At 41.6% G+C, this 16,912-nt stretch overlaps 1 protein-coding gene across 3 annotated transcripts in view; it reads left to right on the top strand.

Annotated features, from left to right (window-relative positions):
* The window catches only part of UGP2 (UDP-glucose pyrophosphorylase 2), a 481,750-nt gene that overhangs the window by 376,203 nt on the left and 88,635 nt on the right, over positions 1 to 16,912 (top strand). For all 3 annotated transcript variants that reach the window (XM_053712070.1, XM_053712069.1, XM_053712071.1), the window contains exon 6: positions 993 to 1,290. In XM_053712070.1, coding sequence (XP_053568045.1) covers positions 993 to 1,290 — 298 coding nt within the window. The remainder of the gene's footprint in view (positions 1 to 992; positions 1,291 to 16,912) is intronic.

Consider the following 16,912-nt stretch of genomic DNA (forward strand, 5'->3'; position numbering starts at 1 on the left):
CTTCAGTATCTGTGAATATCCCCGAATGAAGAAGACTGTCACAGTTATATCCATATGCAAAATGTGAAGAAAGGGCACAATGTGGAAAAGCGGTATATGTCAGTAAGGTTTATGGACTTTCGTATCCGTCAAAGATAGGGACTTATCCGCTTACCTCTTCCTCCTATGTTATAGCTGGGTCGCTATGCTGGCTCCAGATCCGACTGGCACGTTAACTTTTAGCAAACGCTGTGGCTTTTGCACTACAGCATTAATCACCCTGCAGCTCGACTCTCTCCGCTATTGACCAGAGGTATCCGTAGAGGAATAAAGCTTACAATATCACTTCTTGTCACGCTATTCTCTTGACTGCATTACTCACGTCTCACTCACCCCGCTTCCAGTCTTCGGCCTGTTTTTGTGACATCATCGGGTTGATGCCGCTGACCATATGGTTCTCCAAGCAGTTGCCTGGAATATAGTAAGCTCCTTCCGAATGGAATACTGGTGCATAGGCAATATAAGAAAATGATAAAGATCCAAACTTAAAATTCTTCAATTCTTTATTATCAACGTCTAAAAGCAGCAAACCAGTAAAATAACAAGGGATTATGTCCAGACTACTTTGTCTATAATAGATAATGTAGTCTGGACATAATCACTTGTTATTTTACTAGTTTGCTGAGTTTGCTTTTAGACATTGATAATAAAGAATTGAAGAATTTTAAGTAACTACGTTTGGATCTTTACTCTATCGTTTTCTTATATCATCTAATTGAATTACCTTACACCTGTATACTCCAGATGAATCCTCTCCTAGTGTGTGTCTCAGAACACTTGTTTCCATGACAAATATAGTTTTAAAAATGTGCTCTTTAAGTAAAAGGCTGAGTATCTGGAATTTCCGTATTTTCTAATGCAGAGTATCTATTTTTAGTTTTTATTTGTGACCTTACCAATAAACTTGTCATGTATCTTATACAGCATAACTTATTATACATTTCCTCTTGCAGGTATCCACGAATTAATAAGGAGTCTTTGTTACCGATCGCCAAGGATGTGTCCTATTCTGGGGAGAATGCAGAGACCTGGTATCCTCCCGGTCACGGTGATATCTATGCCAGTTTTTTTAACTCCGGACTTCTGGACACATTCATAAAAGAGGGGAAGGAATATATTTTTGTTTCTAACATTGACAATCTTGGCGCCACTGTGGATCTATACATTCTCAATCACCTGATGAATCCACCAAATGGAAAACGTTGTGAATTTGTCATGGAGGTTACTGACAAAACCAGGGCAGATGTGAAGGTGAATATTTAATTGGAAAATAGTATTCTGTAATTAGAAATATTTGAATAGAACCCAAGAGCTATAGGAAATGTTTATTTTAAAAATGTTATCACTAAAATGTAAATGAAAAAAATCCTTCCCTCAGTTACAACATTGTTGTCTGCAAACCACCATTTTTCATTCCCGTTTGCAAGAATAAGCACATTAGTTGATAACAGCCATTTATTTTTGTCACTAGACATTCATTCATTTAGTTTTAGTTCTAGAATGTTCTACTAATTTAATCTGTCATATGCACATCAGGGTCTGTTTTTTCTTCTCCTATTGCTACTTTAGACTACAAAATTGTTTGATAAGTCCTCTGTAAAACAAAAAATAAAGCTGTTGTTAGATCATTTACCACAGTACAACAATAGAGTTGTAACCAGATTGCAAGTTTCTCAACCAGCATTGCAAGATTAAAACTGACTACAGAAATAACTCTCAAACTCATTAATTCCTTCAATTATTGACCAATTCACTGGGACATAAGCGGAAAATTTTTCTATCATGATTCAGACATATCATGCAGTTTTAAACAACTTTTCAATTTATTTGCTTTTATCTAATTTGCTTCATTCTCTTGGTATTTTTTTTCTCTTGTAAGATGTATCGAGTCCACGGATTCATCCTTGTGGGATATTCTCCTCCCCTACAGGAAGTGGCAGAGAGAGCACCCACAGCAGAGCTGCCTATATAGCTCCCCCTTAGCTCCACCCCCCAGTCATTCTCTCTGCCTGCTTTAACTGCTAGGAAGGGCAAAGAGGAGTGTGGTGACAAAAATGTTAGGTTTTTATTTTCTCAAGCAAAAGTTTGATATTTTTAAATGGTACCGGTGTGTACTATTTACGCTCTGGCAGAAAAGGGATGAAGATTTCTGTAAGGAGGATTATGATCTTAGCACTTTGTAACTAAGATCCACTGCTGTTCTCACAAGGGCTGAGGAAAACTTCAGTTGGGGGAACGGTTTGCATGCTAAGCTGCATATGAGGTTTGTTCAGTCTATTTTTTTTCTAGACAGAATATGTTATTTCTAGAAAAGGCTGGCAATATCCCCATGAGGGAAGGGTAAGCTGTATTCAGACACTTGGATAGCAATTTCAGCTTGCATGAAGGGCTCATTAGTTACTGGTGACACTGCTTGGTAAAAACGTTTTTGTTTATTCAGTGAATGATGCAATTATAATGTTTTTTTTGAAGAGACTAAAGGGGTCATTGTGGCTTGTTTTTGAGTTTTCTAACCCACATGGTTAATTTAGAGACACTCTAGTGTTTGTCTGTTAGGCCTCAAAACATTGAGGTGGGAGGGGCCTATTTTCACGCCTCAGTTGCGCAGTTTCTTTTCCTCAGAGACATCTAACTGCTTCTTCAGAGGTTCCTGCTGTGTTTGAGGGCTGTAAAAGAAGTTTTTTTTCCCCACAAATTGTTCTGAAGGGCAGGTAGGCGCCACAGCAGAGCTGTGGCAAAGTGCTGAAAGTCTTTTTTTACTGGTTTTGATGTTTTTTCAATCCGGTTTTGCCATTAAGGGGTTAATTGTTTATTTGCATAGCTGTGCAAAGTCACTAAGTCTTTATGATACTACTGTAAAAATTTCGTTATGTTTACTGCTTTTTTACACTGTTTTGCAGAATTTGTGCAGCTTTTTTTTTTCTCTTAAAGGCACAGTACCGTTTTATTTCTAAGTGTTATTTACTTTGATTACAGTGTTTTCTAAGCTTGCTTGTTACATTACTAGCCTGTTTAACATGTCTGACACCAAAGAAAATCCTTGTTCAATATGTTTGGAAGCCATTGTGGTACCCCCTCTTAGAATGTGTAAAAATTGTACTCATATGTCTATAAACTATAAAGAACATATATTAGCACTTAAAAATAGAGCAATAGATGATTCTCAGTCAGAAGTAAATGAGGGTTTAGCATCTAGCTCTCCCCAAGTGTCACAACCAGTATCGCCCGCTCAAGTGACGCCAAGTACCTCTAGTGCGTCAAATTAATTTATTTTACTAGACATGGCCACAGTTATGAATACAACCCTCACAGAGGTTTTATCCTGACTGCCTGGTTTTCAAGGAAAGAGGGACAGCTCTGGGTTAAGGAAAAATGCTGAGCAGTCTGACGCTTTAGTAGCCGTATCTGATATGCCCTCACAATGCTCTGAGGTAGGGGTGAGGGATTTGTTATCTGAGGGAGAATTTTCGGATTCAGGAAAGATGCTTCCTCAGACAGATTCTGATATGACGGCCTATAAATTTAAGCTTGAACACCTCCGCTTATTGCTCAGGGAGGTATTAGTGGCTTTAGATGATTGTGACCCTATAGTGGTCCCAGAGAAATTGTGTAAGATGGATAAATACTTAGAGGTTCCTGTTTACACTGATGTTTTTTCCAGTCCCTAAGAGGATTGTGAATATTATTGCTAAGGAGTGGGATAGACCAGGTATTCCGTTCATTCCCCCCTCCTGTTTTTAAGAAAATGTTTCCCATATCTGACACCATGCAGACTCGTGGCAGACAGTTCCTAAGGTGGAGGGAGCTATTTCTACTCTGTCTAAGCGTACAACTATACCTATTGAAGTCAGTTGTGCTTTCAAAGATCCTGTGGATAAAAAATTAGAGGGTCTCCTGAAGAAAATTTTTGTTCATCAAGGTTTTCTTCTTCAACCTATTGCGTGCATTTTTCCTGCAACTACTGCAGGTGCTTTCTGGTTTGAGGCTCTAGAAGAGCCTCTTCAGATGGAGACTCCATTAGAAGAAATTTTGGACAGAATTAAGGTCCTTAAATTGGCTAATTCTTTTATTACAGATGCCGCTTTTCAACTGGCTAAATTAGCGGCAAAGAATTCAGGTTTTGCCATTTTAGCACGCAGGGCGTTATGGCTTAAATCCTGGTCTGCTGATGTGTCATCTAAAACTAAACTTTTGAACATCCCTTTCAAAGGAAAGACCCTATTCGGGCCTGAACTGAAAGAGATTATTTCAGACATCACTGGAGGGAAAGGTCATGCCCTCCCTCAGGATAAAGCAAATAAGATGAGGACCAAACAAAATAATTTTCGTTCCTTTTGGAATTTCAAGAGTGGTCCCGATTCGGCTTCCTCTGCTGCAAAGCAAGAGGGGAATTTTGCCCAATCCAAGTCAGTCTGGAGACCTAACCAGGCTTGGAACAAGGGTAAACAGGCCAAGAAGCCTGCAGCTGCCTCTAAGACAGCATGAAGGGGTAGCCCCCGATCCAGGACCGGGTCTAGTAGGGGGCAGACTCTCTCTCTTCGCGCAGGCTTGGGCAAGAGATGTTCACGATCGCTGGGTTTTAGAAATTGTGTCCCAGGGATAATTTTTGGAATTCAAAGGCTTTCTTCCAAGGGGGACTTTTCACATTTCTCGATTGTCCGTAAACAGACAAAGAGAGAGGCGTTCTTAGGCTGTGTAGAAGACCTACATACCATGGGGGTTAGCCGCCCAGTCCCAAAAGAGGAACAGGGGCTAGGTTTTTACTCAAACCTGTTTGTGGTTTCCAAAAAAGAGGGAACTTTAAGATCAATCTTGAATCTCAAAATTCTAAACAAGTTAATCAAAGTTCCATCATTCAAGATGGAGACTATTCGGTCTATTCTACCTCTGATCCAGGAGGGTCAATATATGACCACCGTGGACTTAAAGGATGCGTATCTACACATCCCTATTCACAGAATTTTCACAAGGGTGCTAGGGTCCCTTCTGGCGGTTCTACGACCACAGGGCATAGCAGTGGCGCCTTATCTAGACGACATCTTATTTCAGGCGTCAACTTTCCAGCTATCCAAGTCTCACACTGACATTGTGTTGGCTTTTCTGAGATCTCACGGGTGGACTCTTATAAGAGTTTCCTTCCTAGGGACTCTGATAGACTCGGTAGAAATGAAAATATTTCTGATGGCGGTCAGAAAATCAAAGCTCTTAACCACTTGCCAAGCTATTCATTCCATTCCTCGGCCATCAGTGGCTCAGTATATGGAGGTAATCTGACTCATGGTAGCAGCAATGGACATGGTTCCTTTTGCCCGCCTACACCTCAGACCTCTACATCTATGCATACTCAAACAGTGGAATGGGGATTATGCAGATTTGTCTCCTCAATTGCATTTGGACCAGGAGATTCTCTTCTCTGGTGGTTGTCTCAGGGAATGTGTTTCCGCAGGCCAGAGTGGCTCATTGTAACGACAGATACCATCCTGCTAGTCTGGGATGCAGTCTGGAACTCACTGAAAGCACAGGGCTTATGGTCTCGGGAGGAATCTCTTCTCCCGATAAATATTCTAGAACTGAGAGCGATATTCAATGCGCTTCAGGCGTGGCCTCAGCTTGCTGTGGCCAAATTCATCAGGTTTCAGTTGGACAACATTATTATTATTATTATCAGGTATTTGTAGAGCGCCAACAGATTCCGCAGCGCTCACGACTGTAGCTTATATCAATCATCAAGGAGGAACAAGGAGTTCTCTAGCGATGATGGAGGTAACCAAAATAATCAGATGGGCAGAGGATCACTCTTGCCATCTCTCAGCAATCCACATCCCAGGAGAAGAGAACTGGGAGGCGAATTTCCTAAGTCGTTAGACTTTTCATATGGGGGAGTGGGAACTCCATCCGGAGGTATTTGCCCAGCTGATTCAGCTATGGGGCACACCAGAATTGGATCTGATGGCGTCCCGTCAGAATGCCAAACTTTCTCGTTACGGGTCCAGGTCCCGGGATCCCAAGGCGGTACTGATGCTTTAGCAGTGCCTTGGTCCTTCAATCTGGCCTATGTATTTCCTCTCCTTCTACGTCTGGTTGCCAGAATAAAGCAGGAGAGAGCTTCAGTGATTCTGATAGCACCTGCATGGCCACGCAGGACTTGGTATGCAGACCTAGTGGACATGTCCTCGGTTCTACCATGGACTCTGCCAATGAGGCAGGACCTTCTAATCCAAGGTCGATTTACGCATCCAAATCTAATTTCTCTGCGTCTGACTGCTTGGAGATTGAACGCCTGATTCTATCAAAGCATGGTTTCTATGAGTCGGTCATTGATACCCTGATTCAGGCTAGAAAGCCTGTCACCAGGAAGATCTATCATAAGATTTGGCGCAAATATCTTTATTGGTGTGAATCCAAAGGTTACTCGTGGAGTAAGATTAGGATTCCTAGAATATTGTCTTTTCTCCAAGAAGGTTTGGAGAAGGGATTATCAGATAGCTCCTTATAAGGACAAATATCTGCTTTGTCTATTCTTCTACACAAACGTCTGGCAGATGTCCCAGACGTTCGAGCATTTAGTCAGGCTTTGTTCAGAATCAAGCCTGTATTTAAACCTGTTGCTCCGCCATGGAGCCTAAATTTAGTTCATAAAGTTCTTCAAGGGGTTCTGTTTGAACCTATGCATTCCATGGATATTAAGCTTCTGTCTTGGAAAGTTTTGTTTTTAGTAGCTATCTCTTCGGCTCGAAGAGTTTCTGAGCTATATGCTTTGCAGTGTGATTCCCCTTATCTTATTTTCCATTCAGGTAAGGTGGTTTTGCGTAGGTTTGTTCCTAAGGTTGTTTCTTATAAGAATATCAATCAAGAGATTGTTGTTCCTTCACTGTGTCCTAATCTTTCTTCAAAGAAGGAACATCTGTTGCACAATCTTGATGTGGTTTGTGCTTTAAAGTTCTACTTACAAGCAACTAAAGATTTCCGTCGAACATCTTCATTGTTTGTTGTTTATTCTGGTAAGCGGAGAGGTCAGAAGGCTACGGCTACCTCTTTCCTTTTAGCTGAAAAGCATCATCCGTTTGTCTTATGAGACTGCTGGCCAACAGTCTCCTGAAAGAATTACTGCTCATTCTACTAGAGCTGTGGCTTCCACATGGCTTTTAAAAATGAGGCTTCTGTTAAACAGATTTGTAATGCAGCGACTTGGTCTTCGTTTCATACTTTTTCCAAATTTTCCAAATTTGATACTTTTGCTTCTTCGGAGGCTATTTTTGGGAGAGAGGTTCTACAAGCAGTGGTGCCTTCCGTTTAAGGTCCCTGTCTTGTCCCTCCCTTCATCCGTGTCCTAAAGCTTTGGTATTGGTATCCCACAAGTAAGGATGAATCCGTGGACTCGATTTATCTTACAAGAGAAAACATAATTTATGCTTACCTGATAAATTTATTTCTCTTGTGATGTATCAAGTCCACGGCCCGTCCTGTTTATTAAGACAGGCATATATATTTTTATTTTTAAACTTTCAGTCACCACTGCACCCTATAGTTTCTCCTTTTTCTTCCTAGCCTTCGGTCGAATGACTGGGGGGTGGAGCTAAGGGGGGAGCTATATAGGCAGCTCTGCTGTGGGTGCTCTCTCTGCCACTTCCTGTAGGGGAGGATAATATCCCACAAGTAAGGATGAATCCGTGGACTCGATACATCACAAGAGAAATAAATTTATCAGGTAAGCATAAATTATGTTTTTTTTTGTTTTTTTTTAAGTCTGCTTAGTTGGGCTCAGGTGCAGCAATGCATTTCTGGAAGCTAGCTGCTGATTGCACATATATATGCAGTAGTGCATTGCTGCTTCTTCAACAAAGGATACCAAGAGAATAACGCAAATTTGATAATAGAAGTAAATTGGAAAGTAGTTAAAATTGTATGCTCTAGTTGAGTCATTAAAGAAAAAAATATTGGGTTTTATGTCCCTTTAAGATCTTTCTTGTTATATTACTGCATCATAGTTGTTTACATGCACCTTTAATTTTTGGGAAAGGCTAAACAAAGTACTATGTAAAAGGGCATACCTGTTGTCTCCATGCTTCTTTAGGATTTGGGACCAGAACCTTACAAACTTTCAGCCAGATTACGAGTTTTGCGTTATGACTGAAAAAGCATCGTTATGCTTCATAACAATGCTTTTTCCCTATTGCTGCTATTACAAGTCTTGTCAGAATAGCTGTACCGCACACTTTTTTGGCCGTCACGCAACGTCAGTACTGCACTTTTTTTTTTTTTTTTTAAAAAGTCCTTTTCTCCTGTTAAGTGTAGTCAGTCCACGGGTCATCCATTACTTATGGGATTATAACTCCTCCCTAACAGGAAGTGCAAGAGGATCACCCAAGCAGAGCTGCTATATAGCTCCTCCCCTCTACGTCATATCCAGTCATTCTCTTGCACCTAACTAATAGATAGGATGTGTGACAGGACAGTGGTTATTAAAACTTAGTTTTTATTTCTTCAATCAAAAGTTTGTTATTTTAAACAGCACCGGAGTGTGTTGTTTTTTCTCAGGCAGCATTAGAAGAAGAATCTACCTGAGTTTGTGTATGATCTTAGCGGACGTAACTAAGATCCATTTGCTGTTCTCGGCCATTCTGAGGAGCGAGGTAACTTCAGAACAGGGGACAGCGGGCAGGGTTCACCTGCAAAGAGGTATGTTGCAGTATATTATTTTCTAAGGAATGGAATTGACTGAGAAAATACTGCTAATACCGATAAAATGTAAGTACAGCCTTAAATGCAGTAGTAGCAACTGGTATCAGGCTGTTATGTATGTATGTTGGCACTGAAGTATTTCTGGGGAATGGCACTTCACTAAGAAAATACTGTATACATATAACTTATAGCCTTTCTGCAGTGATAGCGACTAGCAACAGGCTTTTATTATCATTTCATATATTTATATTTAAAACGTTTACTGGCAGATAATCGTTTTTCTCTCTGAGGTACTTGGTGAAAAATTTATGGGCATTATTTTCCACTTGGCTGTCGTTTATTTTGAATAAAATCAGTTTACTGAGCTTCCCCACTGTTGTATTATGAGTGGGAGGGGCCTATGTTGGCGCTTTTACTACGCATTAAAAATTCAGTCACAGTCTTCCTTATTCTCCCTGCATGATCCAGGACGTTTCTGCAGAGCTCAGGGGTCTCCAAAACTAGCTTTGAGGGAGGTAATCACTCACAGCAGACCTGTGAGACTGTGTTTTGACTGTGATAAAAACGTATATATAATAGTTGTTATCCTTTTTTCTTGGTATTAAGGGGTTAATCATCCATTTGCTAGTGGGTGCATTCCTTTGCTAAATTAATGCATTTTCTGTAAAAATTTAGTTTCTATAACTAATCCGGTTCATTGTTATTGCAACTGTGACAGTTTTTTTGTGTGCTTCTTAAAGGCACAGTAACGTTTTTTATATTGCTTGAAAATTGTTTTGAAAAGTATTTTCCAAGCTTGCTAGTCTAACTGCTAGTTTGTTTAAACATGTCTGACACAGAGGAATCTCTTTGTGCAATATGTTCAAAGGCCAATGTGGAGCCCAATAGAAATTTGTGTACTAATTGCATTGATGCTACTTTAAATAAAAGCCAATCTGTACATGTCAAGAAAATTTCACCAGACAACGAGGGGAAAGTTATGCCGACTAACTCTCCTCATGTGTCAGTACCTGCATCTCCCGCTCAGGAGGTGCGTGATATTGTGACGCCAAGTACATCAGGGCGGCCATTACAAATCACTTTACAAGACATGGCTAATGTTATGACTGAAGTTTTATCTAAATTGCCAGAACTTAGAGGTAAACGCGACCACTCTGGGGTGAGAACAGAGTACGCTGATAATGTTAGAGCCATGTCTGATACTGCGTCACAAATGGCAGAGCATGAAGACGGAGAGCTTCATTCTGTTGGTGACGGATCTGATCCAAATAGACTGGACTCAGACATTTCAAATTTTAAATTTAAGCTTGAGAACCTCCGTGTACTATTAGGGGAGGTATTAGCGGCTCTGAATGATTGTAACACGGTTGCAATCCCAGAGAAATTATGTAGGCTGGATAGATACTATGCGGTACCGGCGTGTACTGACGTCTTTCCTATACCTAAGAGGCTTACAGAGATTATTAACAAGGAGTGGGATAGGCCTGGTGTACCCTTTTCCCCCCCTCCTATATTTAGAAAAATGTTTCCAATAGACGCCACCACACGGGACTTATGGCAGACGGTCCCTAAGGTGGAGGGAGCAGTTTCTACTCTGGCTAAGCGTACCACTATCCCGGTGGAGGATAGCTGTGCCTTTTCAGATCCAATGGATAAAAAGTTAGAGGGTTACCTTAAGAAAATGTTTACTCAACAAGGTTTTATATTACAACCCCTCGCATGCATTGCGCCTGTCACGGCTGCGGCGGCATTCTGGTTTGAGTCTCTGGAAGAGACCCTTGAGACAGCTCCATTGGATGAGATTATAAACAAGCTTAAAACCCTTAAGCTAGCTAATTCATTTATTTCTGATGCCGTAGTACATCTAACTAAGCTTACGGCTAAGAATTCCGGATTCGCCATTCAGGCGCGCAGAGCGCTGTGGCTAAAATCCTGGTCAGCTGATGTGACTTCTAAATCTAAATTGCTTAACATACCTTTCAAAGGGCAGACATTATTCGGGCCCGGTTTGAAAGAAATTATCGCTGACATTACTGGAGGTAAGGGCCATGCCCTGCCTCAAGACAGAGCCAAACCAAGGGCTAGACAGTCTAATTTTCGTGCCTTTCGTAACTTCAAGGCAGGAGCAGCATCTACTTCCTCCGCTCCAAAACAGGAAGGAACTGTTGCTCGCTACAGACAGGGCTGGAAACCTAACCAGACCTGGAACAAGGGCAAGCAGGCCAGAAAACCTGCTGCTGCCCCAAAGACAGCATGAAGTGAGGGCCCCCAATCCGGAAACGGATCTAGTAGGGGGCAGACTTTCTCTCTTCGCCCAGGCTTGGGCAAGAGATGTCCAGGATCCCTGGGCGTTAGAGATCATATCTCAAGATCTTTTACTAATGGGAGTGATCCACCCGGTTCCGCGGTCGGAGCACGGACAAGGGTTTTACTCAAATCTGTTTGTGGTTCCCAAGAAAGAAGGAACCTTCAGACCAATCTTGGATTTAAAGATCCTAAACAAATTCCTAAGAGTTCCATCGTTCAAAATGGAAACTATTCGGACAATCTTACCCATGATCCAAAAGGGTCAGTACATGACCACAGTGGATTTAAAGGATGCCTACCTTCACATACCGATTCACAAAGATCATTACCGGTACCTAAGGTTTGCCTTCCTAGACAGGCATTACCAGTTTGTAGCTCTTCCCTTCGGGTTAGCTACTGCTCCAAGAATCTTTACAAAGGTTCTGGGTTCTCTTCTGGCGGTACTAAGACCGCGAGGAATATCGGTAGCTCCGTACCTAGACGACATTCTGATACAAGCGTCAAGTTTCCAAACTGCCAAGTCTCATACAGAGTTTGTACTGGCATTTCTAAGGTCACATGGGTGGAAAGTGAACGAAGAAAAGAGTTCTCTCTTGCCACTCACAAGAGTTCCCTTCTTATGGACTCTTATAGATTCTGTAGAAATGAAAATTTACCTGACAGAAGACAGGTTAACAAAACTTCTAAATGCTTGCCGTGTCCTTCATTCCATTCCACACCCATCTGTGGCTCAATGCATGGAGGTAATAGGCTTAATGGTAGCGGCAATGGACATAGTACCATTTGCACGCCTGCATCTCAGACCACTGCAATTGTGTATGCTAAGTCAGTGGAATGGGGATTACTCTGATTTGTCCCCTATGCTGAATCTGGATCAAGAGACCAGAAATTCTCTTCTATGGTGGCTCTCTCGGCCACATCTGTCCAAGGGGATGCCCTTCAGCAGACCAGATTGGACAATTGTAACAACAGACGCCAGCCTGATAGGTTGGGGCGCTGTCTGGAATTCCCTGAAGACTCAGGGATCATGGACTCAGGAGGAGAGTCTCCTTCCCATAAATATTCTGGAATTAAGAGCAGTTTTCAATGCCCTTCTGGCTTGGCCTCAGTTAGCAACTCTGAGGTTCATCAGGTTTCAGTCGGACAACATCACGACTGTGGCTTACATCAACCATCAGGGAGGGACAAGGAGTTCCCTAGCGATGATGGAAGTCTCAAAGATAATTCACTGGGCAGAGTCTCCCTCTTGCCACCTATCAGCGATCCACATCCCAGGCGTGGAGAACTGGGAAGCGGATTTTCTAAGTCGCCAGACTTTTCATCCGGGGGAGTGGGAACTTCATCCGGAGGTCTTTGCCCAAATACTTCGGCGTTGGGGCAAACCAGATCTGGATCTCATGGCGTCTCGCCAGAATGCCAAACTTCCTTGTTACGGATCCAGGTCCAGAGACCCTGGAGCGGTTCTGATAGATGCTCTGACAGCACCTTGGGTCTTCAACATGGCTTATGTGTTTCCACCCTTCCCGATGCTTCCTCGATTGATTGCCAGGATCAAACAGGAGAGAGCATCGGTGATTCTAATAGCGCTTGCGTGGCCACGCAGGACCTGGTATGCAGACCTAGTGGACATGTCGTCCTGTCCACCATGGTCTCTACCTCTGAGACAGGACCTTCTGGCGCAGGGTCCTTTCAAACATCCAAATCTAATTTCTCTGAGGCTGACTACATGGAGATTGAACGCTTGATTTTATCAAAGCGTGGATTCTCGGAGTCAGTGATTGATACCTTAATACAGGCTAGGAAGCCTGTTACCAGGAAAATTTACCATAAAATATGGCACAAATACTTGCATTGGTGCGAATCCAAGAGTTACTCATGGAGTAAGGTTAGGATTCCTAGGATATTGTCTTTTCTGCAAGAAGGTTTAGAAAAGGGTTTATCCGCTAGTTCGTTAAAGGGACAGATCTCAGCTTTGTCCATCCTTTTACACAAACGTCTGTCAGAAGTTCCAGATGTTCAGGCTTTTTGTCAGGCTTTGGCCAGGATTATGCCTGTATTTAAAACTGTTGCTCCGCCATGGAGCTTAAACTTAGTTCTTAACGTTTTACAAGGTGTTCCGTTTGAACCCCTTCATTCCATTGATATCAAATTGTTATCTTGGAATGTTCTGTTTTTAATGGCTATTTACTCGGCTCGAAGAGTCTCTGAGTTATCTGCCTTACATTGTGATTCTCCTTATCTGATTTTCCATTCAGAAAAGGTAGTTCTGCGTACTAAACCTGGGTTCTTACCTAAGGTAGTCACTAACAGGAATATCAATCAAGAGATTGTTGTTCCTTCATTGTGTCCTAATCCTTCCTCAAAGAAGGAACGACTTCTGCACAATCTGGACGTTGTCCGTGCCCTGAAATTTTATTTGCAGGCAACTAAAGATTTTCGACAAACTTCTTCCCTGTTTGTCGTTTATTCTGGACAGAGGAGAGGTCAAAAGGCTTCGGCTACCTCTCTCTCCTTCTGGCTTCGTAGTATAATACGTTTAGCCTATGAGACTGCTGGACTGCAGCCTCCTGAAAGAATTACAGCTCATTCTACCAGAGCTGTGGCTTTCACTTGGGCCTTTAAAAATGAGGCCTCTGTTGAACAGATTTGCAAGGCTGCGACTTGGTCTTCACTTCACACTTTTTCCAAATTTTACAAATTTGACACTTTTGCTTCTTCGGAGGCTGTTTTTGGGAGAAAGGTTCTTCAGGCAGTGGTTCCTTCCGTATAAAGATCCTGCCTGTCCTTCCCGTCATCCGTGTACTTTTAGCTTTGGTATTGGTATCCCATAAGTAATGGATGACCCGTGGACTGACTACACTTAACAGGAGAAAACAAAATTTATGCTTACCTGATAAATTCCTTTCTCCTGTAGTGTAGTCAGTCCACGGCCCGCCCTGTTTTTTATGGCAGGTCTAAATTTTAAATTATACTCCAGTCACCACTACACCCTATAGTTTCTCCTTTCTCGTTTGGTTTTCGGTCGAATGACTGGATATGACGTAGAGGGGAGGAGCTATATAGCAGCTCTGCTTGGGTGATCCTCTTGCACTTCCTGTTAGGTAGGAGTTATAATCCCATAAGTAATGGATGACCCGTGGACTGACTACACTACAGGAGAAAGGAATTTATCAGGTAAGCATAAATTTTGTTTTTCAATGGGATTCCCATAGCACCGGTATTTCAAGTTTTGCTGCGAGGCCAAAAAGTGAGAGCGGTACAGCCTAAAATGACAAGATCCGTACCGCCATCAAGTCAGTAGTTATGAGTTTTATGCTACAAAGCTGTACCATAAAACTCATAGCTAAAGTGTTAAAAAGTGCACTAAACACCCATAAACTACCTATTAAACCCTAAACCGAGGCCCTCCCGCATCACGAACACTAAAATAAAATGATTAACCCCTAATCTGCCACTCCGGACATCGCCACCACTGAAAAAATGTATTAACCCCTATTCCGCCGCTCCCCGACATAGTCGCCACTATAATAAATCTATTAACCCCTAGAACGCCGCACTCCCACATCAAAAACACTATTTAAATATAATTAACCCCTAATCCGCTCCGCCGCTATAATAAACCTATTAACCCCTAAACCTAACACCCCCTAAATTAAATATAATTAAAATCTAAATAAAACCTACTATTATTAACTAAATAATTCCTATTTAAAGTGATGGTAAATTGAGGGCAATGTGAAGGTAAAATCGTATTACTTAAGTCTCTATCACCAAAATCGCTAGTTTTTTTTTAATTTAAAATTCAATTGTTTTTTTTTTAAATAATATTTTACTTACTGAGCGTTATCGCTCCTTGCTCCGCCCCCAGTATTACTTCCTGATCTGTGTATGAGTTGTAGTAGAGAGCGGAACAACCCGCTCTCTACGTCATTATATAAGGAATATTGTTCAACTATTCACTTTGCGCATGCGTTAATTGCTTAATACATGTTTTCAGACGATCAGTCTGAGATCTAACATGTAGCGCATGCGCATAGCTAACGAGGGGCATGTTAGTGTGTTTTACAGTCCCCGACTGGCCAGGATTCTGATTGCAAGTTGAAAACACGTGATTTTTAAAATCTATGGCGGCGATTGTACAGGTGGAGGAACGGAGCTGAAATGGAAGCATCTAAAAAGTAAATATTTACAAATACTGACAGTTTTCAGCGTTTTGGTGAATGAAAGTGCATTTTTTTTTTTGTTATCTATACTATCGCATGTTGAAGTTTGCAATACTTTACCATCACTTTAAAACTAAATACTTACCTGTTATATAAACCCTAAGCTAGCTACAAAATAACTAATAGTTACATTGTAGCTATTTTAGGTTTTATTTTTATTTCACAGCTAAGTTTGTATTTATTTTAACTAGCTAGACTATTTAGTAAATAGTTATTAACTATTTACTAGCTACCTAGTTAAAATAAATACAAATTTACCTGTAAAATAAATCCTAACCTGAGTTACACTAACACCTAACATTACAATACAATTAAATAAATTAAATTAACAAAATACAATTATCTAAATTACAAAAAAATAAAAAAATAAATTATCAAAAATAAAAACGAATTACTCCTAATCCAATAGCCCTATCAAAATAAAAAAGCCCCCCAAATTAAAAAAAACCCCTAGCCTACACTAAACTGCCAATGGCCCTTAAAAGGGCCTTTTGCGGGGCATTGCCCCAAAGAAATCGGCTCTTTTACCTGTAAAAAATAAATAAAATACAAACAACCCCCCAACAGTAAAACCCACCACCCAACCAACCCCCCCAAATAAAAACCTATCTAAATAAACCTAAACTAACTATTGCCCTGAAAAGGGCATTTGGATGGGCATTGCCCTTAAAAGGGCATTTAGCTCTTTTACATTGCCCAAAATCTGAATCTAAAAATAAAACCCACCCAATAAACCCTTAAAAAACCTAATACTAACCCCTGACGATCCACTTACAGTTTTTGAAGACCGGACATCCATCCTCATCCAGGTAGCAGAAGTCCTCATCGAAGCTGGCAGAAGTCTTCATCAGCCAATAGGATTGAGTTTGCATTCTATTGGCTATTCCTATCAGCCAATAGAATGCAAGCTCAATCCTATTGCCTGATTGGATCAGCCAATAGGATGAAAGCTCAATCCTATTGGCTGATTGCAACAATAGGATTTTTTTTCCCCCTTAATTCCTATTGGCTAATAGAATTCTATCAGCCAATCGGAATGTAAGGGACGCCATCTTGGATGACATCATTTAAAGGGAAACTTAATTCTTCAGCAACCATCGTAAGGAGAGGATGCTCTGCGACGGATGTCTTGAAGATGGACCTGCTCCGCGCCGGATGGATGAAGATAGAAGATGCCGTCAGGATGAAGACTTCTGCCCGTTTGGATGAAGACTTCTGCCCGTTTGGATGAAGACTTCTGCCCGCTTGGATGAAGACTTCTGCCCACTTGGATGAAGACTTCTGCACGTTTGGATGAAGACTTCTGCCCGCTTGGATGGAGACTTCTGCCCGCTTGGATGGAGACTTCTTGCCCGCTTGGATGGAGACTTCTTGCCCGCTTGGATGAAGACTTCTTGCCCGCTTGGATGAAGACTTCTTGCCCGCTTGGATGAAGACTTCTTGCCCGCTTGGATGAAGACTTCTTGCCGGCTTGGATGAAGACTTCTTGCCGGCTTGGATGAAGACTTCTTGCCGGCTTGGATGAAGACTTCTTGCCGGCTTGGATGAAGACTTCTTGCCGGCTTGGATGAAGACTTCTTGCCGGCTTGGATGAAGACTTCTTGCCGGCTTGGATGAGGATGGATGTCCAGTCTTCAAAAACTGTAAGTGGATCGTCGGGG

This window comes from Bombina bombina, chromosome 4 (assembly GCF_027579735.1).
Source record: "Bombina bombina isolate aBomBom1 chromosome 4, aBomBom1.pri, whole genome shotgun sequence".
Taxonomy (NCBI): domain Eukaryota; kingdom Metazoa; phylum Chordata; class Amphibia; order Anura; family Bombinatoridae; genus Bombina; species Bombina bombina.